Source organism: Hetaerina americana, unplaced genomic scaffold (assembly GCF_022747635.1).
Source record: "Hetaerina americana unplaced genomic scaffold, ioHetAmer1.1.p SCAF_39, whole genome shotgun sequence".
Lineage (NCBI taxonomy): Eukaryota > Metazoa > Arthropoda > Insecta > Odonata > Calopterygidae > Hetaerina > Hetaerina americana.
In genome coordinates, this window is record NW_027286974.1 from 855,234 (window position 1) to 867,024 (window position 11,791).

General features: G+C 32.4%; 1 protein-coding gene across 1 annotated transcript; it reads left to right on the forward strand.

The window, feature by feature from the left end:
- The first annotated feature begins 1,577 nt into the window (after nt 1–1,577).
- LOC139691670 (zinc finger protein 684-like) lies at nt 1,578–11,038 on the forward strand. The gene is made up of 3 exons (XM_071589514.1): nt 1,578–1,582; nt 7,059–7,166; nt 10,665–11,038. The coding sequence occupies exons 1-3, from the start codon at nt 1,578–1,580 to the stop codon at nt 10,957–10,959; spliced, it is 408 nt and encodes a 135-aa protein (XP_071445615.1). The 3' UTR covers nt 10,960–11,038.
- Nucleotides 11,039–11,791: the final 753 nt, after the last annotated feature.

The window sequence follows — 11,791 nt, forward strand, 5'->3', positions numbered from 1 at the left end:
TATATATATTGCATATTACTGGGCACAAGGATAATAGAAAATACTTTGTTCTGACGATAAGAACCATCAATTTAAATGGTCTAAATAAAAGCAAATAACAGTGCATTTAATTTTTGCTTTTTATAATTATTTCAAATCCTTTGACGATGGCTAACAGTCGTTGTATTTTTTAGATTCCATGCCCATGTATTTGTTTCAAATTTTTTTGTTAAAATGTAATCCAAATAAATATGCTGTATTTGCCCTTAATTCTTCTACATTTTAAAAGGTAATATTTGCCATAAATGATTTCATTAATTTTTTTTTTACTCTGAATAATGACGCTTTTACGAAATTTTTTATCCGAAAACTCAGCAGTGTTATTAAAGCATCACTTTAATAGGATTAAACTTGTTGGTAAACGTATAAATAATAAATAAAGTACTTCAGACAATAAAATATTGTTTGTATTGGGTCATTTTTAGAGAACGAAATACTATTTTTAACTCTTCTTATTTAGGGAGTTTTATTAGTAAAAAAAAATTTTTAGTCAACTAAGTAAGAGTTTGAATAATTTTCAAAAGTAGAAATTTATTTGAATTTGGTGATTACTTAGGGCAAAAGAAAATCTGATCGAATTTCAAACTCCCACTTCGGAATCGATTCAGAACGAACGACTCATCGATACGTAGTCGGCCATTTTGGAATCTATTGCTTACGACTTAATAATGTCGACAATTTTAAGTGATACGAAGATGTCTCGACAAGAAAGTTTAAAGTGTAGATTATGTCTTGGCAGTGGTGGTCGGTTGACAAATATTTTTAGTGAAAACGATGATGCTGAGCAGTTGGTGCGGGAAGCAATAGAAGAGTTATTGGAATTGAAAGTAGGCCAATCAATTACATGTTTACGTTTTCACCATGACGATTTTATCGTAATTTTACCACAAAGGTTTCGGTATTTCCCTGTTTTGGGTCAATAAAAAAGCTTTGCATTACTATGTCAATAAATAGAGTTCCGTTGAGAGATGATGTGTGTGGCATAACACCGTAATAATCTTGTTTTCGTAGGTAGTGATGGATAGAATCAACCCGTGGTTTATTTGCTATCAGTGCTTTAAAATACTGACCGATTTCTATATGTTTAAGCAGCAATGCTACGAAAACAATCTTACGTTGGAGAGGCAAACGGAATACAAACAGGAAGAGGGAAATATTTGCCGCGAAAAGGTGAGTTGTCTCCAAGTTATGTTGTCATTTTATAATGTCCGTGGTAACAATATCCGTTACGAATTTAGTCATATTGTTTAATAAACGTGTTTATATTAAATAAATTTCATCCCAAGTGTACAAATGCCTAAGTTGATAATAACCAAATGGCAAATACGGGCATTTACTTAAACATTGCGAGTATTGTTTGCATTAACGATGTTCGTGAGAAAAAATTGAATACTTCTATGTTTTTTAGAAGAGCATGCACGAGAGTACTTAGACGGCCTTCTTTTCAAAAATTAGTTCATTAAAAGGTAATTAGGCTTCATAAATTGTAAAGAAGCGGGAAAGATTATGAATTTACGTATGGACCTATGTGAAATATAATGCCGTGTGAAAATAGTATATTGTAGTAATCACTTCTTGTTCAAAAGTCAGTAGAACTGTATATTTTTGAAGAAATTTCCTCCTCATTAAGAAACTCCGAGAATTATTAAGTAAAATGTGCAAGCGTGTAGTTTTTAATCAGTGCTTTCAACAGAATTTGAATTTGAGTTACATCTACAATGACTTTTTAGCAATTCTTCAGCTTAATTGTACCTAGGCATCATAGATGCGCAAGGATTAAAAATTAATGCAGGTGCCAAATAGGTGTAAAGTGGACGTTGGAAAATTGATAAATCCTTTATTTATGTTTTATTTATTCATATTGATTAGTATTTTCACATTGAGATCTTCTCTAACAATTAATGACATAGTCGGAAAGCAGTTGTTTTTAATTTTTTAAACGGTTTTTAATATTTTTGTTGCAACACAATTTAAGCTTCTTACATTTTATAATAATTTTCCAAAGATATGATTGATATCTACCCATGCTAATATATAGGCTAGACATTTTATATTACAAAACAGGCAATTTATGAGGATTCTGCTAATAATTTATTCATCATATTGATCATCATAGTGACATTGGTGCATCAAAGAGAGCTTATATCTTACCAATCCATCTTGTTCTATTATGAAATTAAATAATTGATTTTGTCAATTCCACACACTTCTGTCGACTGTTGACTTACAAGAGTGGTAGGCCTAGGAGTGGGGAGTTGGAGGGATACAAAAGTTCATTGGCAATTACATCTTTGCAACAGATGAATTTCAAAATCTCCAACTTCTCAAATCATCAAGACTTTGACATTTACAGTTAAAATAAATAATTTAAGTCAAAGTAATTTCAGTGGGCACTTTTGATGAGTTTCTTTGCAAAGAGGAATGTTAAGCTTTTATTTTTTACACATGTTTGGTTTATTTCTTTCCTTAAAGTTTCTATCCTGTAGTTTTTCAGTTCATTTTGGAAACAAATTTATGCAGAGAATGACTAGCATCTTTTCTTATTTATCTAAATTATTGGTTTCAATTGTTCAACACTTATAATTTTGTATGATTCCACAATTTAGAATAATTCTCCTTCAGTCATTGGAGATCATCTGAGATTTAAATTTTCACTTCATATAAATCAAATGATAACCTAATACAATTCATTTTTTAAGATAGTATCTGTTCAAAATTTCTAATCCTTAAATGTTGAAATTAGCAAACATAAAGTCTTTCTGTATTTTAGAATTGTTTAGATTATTAATTGGTTTTGCTGTGATACCTAGCACCACTATACGTAAATACAAATGATCTTCTCTTGGATTAAAATGAAAATACTTTATGCCATAAGCATAAGATATTAGGACAAAAGCCCTTCTGTTTAATTTCAAATTGCAATTATCACAATCATTTTCATTCAATAAAAATTGTTGATTTTGCACTCTACATTAATTTATATGTTGTTAGTCATATTTTTTTATTATTTTCAACATTTTTAACAATAATGTACAGATCACAATGAAAAGAGAGATGATGGATGTTGGAAAGCCGGAGGGTATTGAAATTCCAGCAAGCCAGGATGAAATGAACCATTATATTCAAATTCAGGAAGAGACTTCTGTTGAGGTAAGGGAAAATTAAGAATAATTAAGAGTATTTCATCCCTAAAATAGAAATGCCTAAAGGTCTAATGACCAAATGGCAAAGACGGGAAATGACTTAAAAATTGTGAATATTGTATACATAAGATGTGTACGTGGGAAAAAATTGATTACTGATTTGTTTATTAAAGAGCATGCGTAAGAGTACTTAGCCTGGCTTTCTTTGACGTGTTTTATTCTAATTACAATTATGGTGTTTTTCATCATTATATCTTAGCATTCATTTTTTATGCTTTGTATACATAAATAGTTATGAATACAATTATTTCTATAACATTGCCAAAGTAATTCCTCTGTATTTTGGTATGTTTACTACTCTGTTAGATTCATTAATGTATTCATTTTTAATAGATGGACTTTTTTGTGGAAATATTTCAATTGTGTAAACATTGGACCAATGGTAGTTTTTCATTTAATCTTGGGTAAACATACAAATTGCCAAGAAAATGACTAGCATCTAATCCTTATATAGTTAAAGTTATAGGGTCATATGTTCAGAACATACAATTTTGAATGATTCCTGAGAAAAGAAGAATTCTCAATTTGTCATTGTGAAATGTCTGAGATTTACATTTTCACTTCATATATGACCAATGATAACCTAACATAAATCATTTTTGTTACACAATATCTTTCCAAAATTCTCGTATCTAAATGTTGAAACTGGCAAAGCTAGTCATATTTTTTAAATATTTTTCATCATTTTTAACAAATATATGCAGATCACTGTGAAAAGGGAGAATGTGGATATTGAAGAGTCGGAGGTTATTGAAATTCCAGCTAGCAAGGAGGAAGTGGACTACAATTTTCAAATTCAGGAAAGGACTTCTCTTGAGGTAAGGGAAAAATAAGAGCGTTTGTGTCATAATGACGAATGCTTAATTTTTCAAATGAGAGGAACAGATGTTTACTTTTTATGCTGTAAATGTTATGCTATTTATTTAATTTAACTATATTAGTCTTTCTGACTTATATTTTTGGCCATATAGCGTTATTGTAATTCCTCCCCAATGAAAAAGGCAAAAGCATTGAATTACTGCTCATGATATAGGTGATTTATTCAAAAAGGTGAATATAGTGATTTGTCACTGTTTTAAGAGGAGTAAACGTATGCCCAGGATTCCATAGCAAATTGAAGTGTTAAGATAGATAATGGCTATTATGTAGCATGGCATGTATTAGATTTGTGTGAAAATTGTGTTAGGATTGATTTTAAGAACAGGAAATAGACAGCTTGTGCCAAGTAAGGAGATATGTCAGAATTGTAAAGATGCTGTTTTAAATAATGTGTTCTGTTACTCTGCAGCTGATAGGCTTGGATGAAATGTTCTGATGCAACTTCAAATTCCTGGTGATTACTGGGATAACTTGGTTATCCTTATCTTTATTCTTTTTAGTACCTCTACGCACAAATCATATTATTTGTTCTTTCCCTGAAACATGAATTTATTATTCATAGCCAGGTATTTGATGCATTCAGTGGGCTTGGTTAGGCTGGAAGGCCTTTAATAAAAGGAGCACTCAGATATGCACCATCTCTCATTTCTTACCTATCTGCTACTTGCAGATTTTGAAAGGTTTTCAATCACCTAAACAGAGAAGTGGTCATCAAAAGATTGGTATTGGGAGGCAGGGTGATTAAGGATGGGATAGTTAAAGATCATGATGGTTTTGGTAGAATAGTATTGGTTATGATGAAGAGGCAAATGGTGGTGTTTCATTGACTGATGTTCTAGGCAGGGCAAAAGTTACAGTTAAGGCTATGTTCACAGATTGTTTAATTTTATGGTATTTGGATAAAGAAGTGATGATAAGGTAATGGCTTTTCAGGCAGTTTGCTTCAAAAAGAGGAGTATATTGGGATGAAGGTATGAGAATGTTACTATTCAGCAGTTTTTCAGGTTTCCCACTTTTTCTGAGACAGTGAAGTAGCTGGTCCGTGGATTTTTATTAGGGAGGAGTGTTCTTGTAGAAACAAAAGCCAGAGACAGAGTGAGAAGGGGATGAAGGATTTTGTATGTCATGGTTGGCCAGTTGAAATAAATTTATTGTTGATAGTTGGTAAGGTTCGTTCAGACTGTTAAAATTATTTTTCTAGGTGTGAATGTTGATAGTTTGGAAAGTTATATTCGAGTCAGATGTAGATTAATTGAAAGATACTGTGAAAAAGAAGAAGAAAAAGATATGACAGTATGGTTTGAGTATTACTTTGATGAGAGAACTTATGTTCAAGTTTATCCATTATTAGATTGTCATATGCATGAGCTATAGTCATTCACATTCACTGCATTTTTCTAAGACCCTTCAAAAAGTAAGGTCTTGCATTGCTTTTTATGGAAAAAGAAATGTATTCTCAACTTTGTTTAAACCTTAAGAAAACCTGAAGATTTAAAGTTGCCTTGACAATCAATCATATTTTTTATCCTTGTAAGCAGCTTCATAATACTTGAGTCATACCTTTCTCATGCCGCATCATAAAGCCAACTGGCTACTGAGTCTTGCACTTCCTTGTCTGACTTGAATATGTCCTCCAAGGTGTTATTATGCAAGACCCTCTGGGCACTCCCCTTACCTTTTCACTAAGTACCAGTCACAGTATAAATGTCAGAAGAGATTCCACGGTCGACCTGTGAGTGAGTTTTGGAAGGATTAAGGCATCTTCACAAAACCAAGCAAGTGAGTGATTGGCAGGCCTCTGGTGCAGAGAGAAACCCCTCGTAAGCCCTGATAGTGGGAGTGCATGTGATAAGCAGGGATCAATGCTGCTTAGTATATCCAAGCTAGAGAGTGTGTGATTATTTTGCTTTTATTATTATAATACTATGTGTGACTGATAGGCCAGTGGTGCAGAGGGAACCTCTTATAAGCCCTGATTGAATGCTATATATTACATCAAAGCTAGAGGGTAGGTGATTATATTTTATTTGTTATAATTTTTGATTTTATTCCACTACGTGTGATTGGTGAGCCCCTGATGCAGAGGGAAACCTCTTGTAAGCCCTGCTACAGTGTAAGTGCAAGCAACAAGTAAGGATGAATGTTGCTTAGTACATCCAAGCTAGATAGTTTGTAATCATTTTGGTGCGTGATGGGCAACTGTTTCAGGGAAAATCTCTTGTAAGCCCTGATTGAATGTGATTCTTGAGACTATCAAGAATTAAGGCTATATAGCACATCCAAGCTAGAGGGTGGGTGATTATTTTTTATTTATTTTAATTATAAATTTTATTTCACTAATAATAGTGTAATTACTGGGCACTTTATGGAGAGGGAAACCTCTTGTAAGCCCTGATAGATTGTGAGTTCATGCTACTATCAAGGATCGATGCTGTATAGTACATCAAATCCATACAGTTTATAATTTTTTTAAATAATTATATTCCTTATGACTAACGGGCCAGTGGTGCAGAGGGAATTTCTCCTAAGCCCTGATTGAATGTAAGTGCTTGATACTAGCAGGGATCAATTCTATATAATACATCCAAGCAAGAGAATATGTAATTATTTTCCATTTGTAATAATTTTTAATTGTATTTCCCTTGGTGTGATTAGTGAGCCCCTGATGCAGAGAGAAATGTCTCATAATACCTTATAGAGCGTGAGTGCATGTGACCAGCAAGTATCAATGCTATATAGTCCAAGATAGATAGTGTGTGATTTATTTACAGTCTTCCATTTCATCATTCTAACTGTTTACTGTTTCCAATAATTTCAATTATTTTTAGTTTTTTATTGTATTTCTTATTGGTTTATATTCAGTTATTTATTTTTATAATATTTATTGATTTACTACTACTTCTAATTTCCCTCACCTATCCTTTGCCCATTCATAAGAGTACGGCTGGGGTTGACTCTACTCATTATATTTGGAGGTAATTGGTGCTCTGAATTATTGGTAGCATATGAAATGAGGGTTCTCAGGATTATACAAGAATATCATAAGTCCGCAGAAGGAAGAACAAATTAAAGTACTGTTTAAGAAGGTTAAATCATTATCAGAAAGTAAGAAGGAAAGATCTATTCTAGCAGTTAAAGATAATTTGAGTAAGATTATAGCCAACATAGAAAAGATCCAAGAGAATTGAAAGGAATAATGTGAAAAACTGTCTGTTAAAGAACTTAGGCCAACATGGTAACACAGTGTTAGAACTTGACTCAGGTAAAAAAAGCTAAGACAAAGAAAATATCCAAGAAACTTGGAAGGAATATAAAAAGAACTGAATGCTTAAGAACTAAGGTCACCAAGCTTAAGCATAGAAAAGTAAGATGACAGTGAAGAAGATGCCTTAGGTCCAGGCATATCCAATGATGACATAAAAAGGGCTTAATAGCAGATTAAGTTAATTAAGGCATTATGGGTAGACAATATGTTTGCAGAATTACCAAAATGTTTATGTAAATATGAGAGGAAGAGTATATGGACTGATTCATAGTAGCTCTGAGGAAGGAATCTGTCAGGAAAACGTTATGTGATAAGTTTTAGTTCTTTTCCAAGTAAGGTAAAGGTCACATCATGTGAAAACCACTGAACAATAAGTTTGAAATACGGCACATCTAAAGTGGCACTTTGTAATGTCGATAAAAAGATAGATTCGGGTAAATAATTACTAAGGGGATTTTTAGTCTAGGTTCAAGAATAGGAGAGGGATGCTGAATGCTTTTGAAGCAATGAGAACACTAATCAAGAAAATTTTGATTACAATGAGTGTGTACCTATCTCTTTTTGATTTCAAAAGCTCATTTGATAGAGTGAATTGGGATGAACTAATGAGTAAATTTGGAAAAAAAGAAAAGATAGAATGAACAGGAGGCTAATCATTAACCTGCATATATCTCAGACTTGGAAGTTGTATGAGAAGAACAGATGGTCATGTTGGCCAGTGCTAGGAAGAGATTTAAGGCAGGTTTGTCAATTATATGATAGCTATTGAATAACAATCAACATTAATGAAAAAAGATTGTAGAATTTTTAAGAAAAGAAAAAAAAGGAGGGCAAAAACTAGATTTTACAGATCTAGATTGTGTTCAGTAACAATATTCCAGTCAGTATAATTCAGTCAAGTTAACAATATTTTAATTTTTAAAATAACATGTTTTTAAAGCATATTGTTCATGCATATCCTGAAAATCTGTAATATTTATTCCTTGATCTTCCAGGATCATTTGGCAGATGCAGAAGTAAATATGCCCTCTGAGGAGGAAGTGAAGATTAAGGATGATTGTGATGCTGATATACCTCAGATGAAAGTAAGACTGGGAGGGGAGGTGTTGCAGGAACAAGGTAAGGAAAGCTAAGGACTGTGCTATCAATTCATCTTAGCTTATTTCTGGTGTAATGCAACTATTGGTGATAAACCCTTGCAGTACTTATAATGGATTGTGAAAAACTGCATTACCTTTTAAAAATTGTTTTAAAAATAACTGAAAGGCCATTTAAAATATTATAATAAACTGCAAAAAAGATGATAATGTTATCATCATTTTTGCAATTATTTATTAATGTATTTAGTATTATTTATAAAGCTACTCAGACTAGATGTTTAATTAATCTTGCTATGTTTTCAAGCCTTTTCTCAATTTTGCTTGATTAATCTGATTTTAGATGTTATCAGTTAAGAATTATAAATGATATAACCAAACACAACCGTTTTCCCTTTCAATATCTTATGTTTTATCCTGAGTAAGATTCAAATATCATGTGAAAGGTGTCAATGCCATTCATTTGTTGTTTTCTTTTGTCCATTAATTGTTTATTTATGTCCAACATAATTAAGCAAAATGACATAATTTTTCTCTTTCATTTATTGGTCAGAATTTGAAGATGCTGTGAGTGACTTTTAATACATACTTTATATACTTATAAAGGATTAGGTGCTCATTGGTTAAGCATACTTGGTGAAATAAGCAATTGACATATTAACAAAAAGGGTAAAGTTTTGCAGGTACACCAAAAAGGACGAAAGTACCCAAAGGAGGACACGAAAGTAACAGAAAAAAAATGGCTGCAATAGTCAAAACCAGCCGTTTCAATGGAACATGTTTTCTCATTTTGGCAATGAAACATGATGGTAAAATTTCCAGAGCAAAACACTACAATACATTTTTATTTCCTGTTGGATAAATTAGCAGCCGAAACATTTATATTGTTCAAGACATGATATGCAAAGTTATGGATTTCTTCAGAAGATTTGCATATGAAAAAAAAAAAGATTTGCATACCTGGTCACTGCCAAATTGTCATACTGCCCTCTTTGTGATGCAGTTTTTGAAAAATAAGAGCATGACATCATATGTTCACTCCATCTTCACTCACAGGATTTAGCTTCCTGTAACTTCTTTACGTTTCCCAGGCTTAAAAGAGAAGCACTTTGACACTGTCGAAGGTAAAACAAAAAGTGCTACAAGGCCTAATTCAGGTCAGCAGTAAGTGATGACAGATGCTTTGTTCCTGAGATTTTATTGCAACTGACATTGCTAACATACATATTTAGACTGATGAGTATGTACAGGCAAGAGTAGATGTATGATTGTATAAATGTATGCACCTTCTTAATGAATATCTACTTATACTTCAAATCTTTCAGATAAACACCAAAAACAGGATGATGCAGGAGAAGATGCTTCATCCACTCAACTGCATGTGTGTGATGTTTGCTCCAAGGTATTTGAACAAAAGGACCTTCTCAAAGATCATGTAATGCATGTGCACCTTAGCAAGGTGATGCTATTCAGATGTGATGTTTGTGTGGAAGTATTTAAGAGAAAAGATGACCTTGCAAGTCATATCAAATTAGTGCATGCTCTTAAGAAGAAGCACCAATGTGACTTCTGCTTCAAAAACTTTGTAACTTTCAGTAAACTCAAAATTCACATGTCAACGCACACTGGGGAAAGGCCATTCCAATGTGCATTGTGTTTAAAAGGTTTTGCTAGAAAGATACTTTTACAGAGGCACATGTTGACACATACTGTAGAAAGGCCACACACATGTGAGATCTGTTCCAAAACATTTATTGCCAATAGTCACTTAAAAAGGCACATGCTAACACATACTGCTGAAAAACAACACAAGTGTAATATATGTTCTAAACCATTTGCTACCAGTACTTGTCTAAAGCATCATATGTTGACACATACTGGTGAAAAGCCACACACTTGCAACATCTGTTCAAAATCATGCACTCAGAAAAGTCATCTAAAGTCACACATGATGATACATACTGGCGAAGAGCCATACAAGTGCCGGGTGTGTTCGAAATCATTCAAAAGGCATAGTCATCTTAAGTCACACATGATGACACACACTGGCGAAAAACCACACAAGTGCAAAGTCTGTTCAAAAGCATTCACTTCCAGAGGTAATCTAAAGTTACACATGATTACACACACTGGTAAAAAGCCATACAATTGTGACTTTTGTTCAAAAGCCTTTGCTTGTAGCAGTAATCGAAAGAGGCACATACTGACACACACTGGTGAAAGGCCACACAAGTGCAACATCTGTTCAAAAACATTCATCCAGAATAGCGATCTCAAGACACACATAAAGACACATACTGGTGAAAAGCCACACACGTGCCGCCTGTGTTCAAAAGCATTCATTCTGAGTAATCATCTAAAGAGGCACATGTTCACACATACCGGTGAAAAGCCTCACAAGTGCAACATGTGCTCAAAGGCATTCGTTCAGCGTAGTCATCTAATATCGCACATGATGACACACTCTGCAAAATGATCATAAAAATGTAAGATATGTCAATAATCATTCACTACCTGGAGCATTGTGAACAGAAGAGTGCTTAGGCTACATAAAATTGAAGTGCATTACACTGCTGAGGATTATTTGTTATTCCTTAACTCTTCCCAAATATTCCCTTCCAATCTGAAAAAACCAATTGTAAAACATAAATTATAACTCTTTAACAGTGACATTGTCCTGTTTTATATAATTTTTTAAATAAAAAATAATTGATAAAGCTTAAAATCTCTGCATGATTTTGTACACCATGATAGCATTAATCTAAACAGAAACATTTTCAACCTGTAAGAATAAAAATTTCATAATTTTTTACATGTTAATCTTTTATTTCATCATTAACTCAAACATACCTATCATTTTTTTCAATTTTTGGATCTTCTAAACGTTAAATCAATTTTAAGGCTTATATTATGTATATATATATAAATATATATATATATATATATATATATATATATATATATATATATATATATATATATATATATATATATATATATATATATATGTATATATAGATATATTATAAACTATTTCACCCATTTGTCCATCAATCATGCTAGGATTGTTATTAATAAGTTCATTTCTGTCCTATCTACTAAGTTCAGTTTATACAATATTATGTATATATATATATATATATATATATATATATATATTATAAACTATTTCACCCATTTGTCCATCAAACATGCTAGGATTGTTATTAATAAGTTCATTTCTCTACTATCTACTAAGTTCAGTTTATACAAGTCAAAACACTTGCCTCATGCCTTTTTGCCTGGAAATATACCTGCTTTTACTTTCC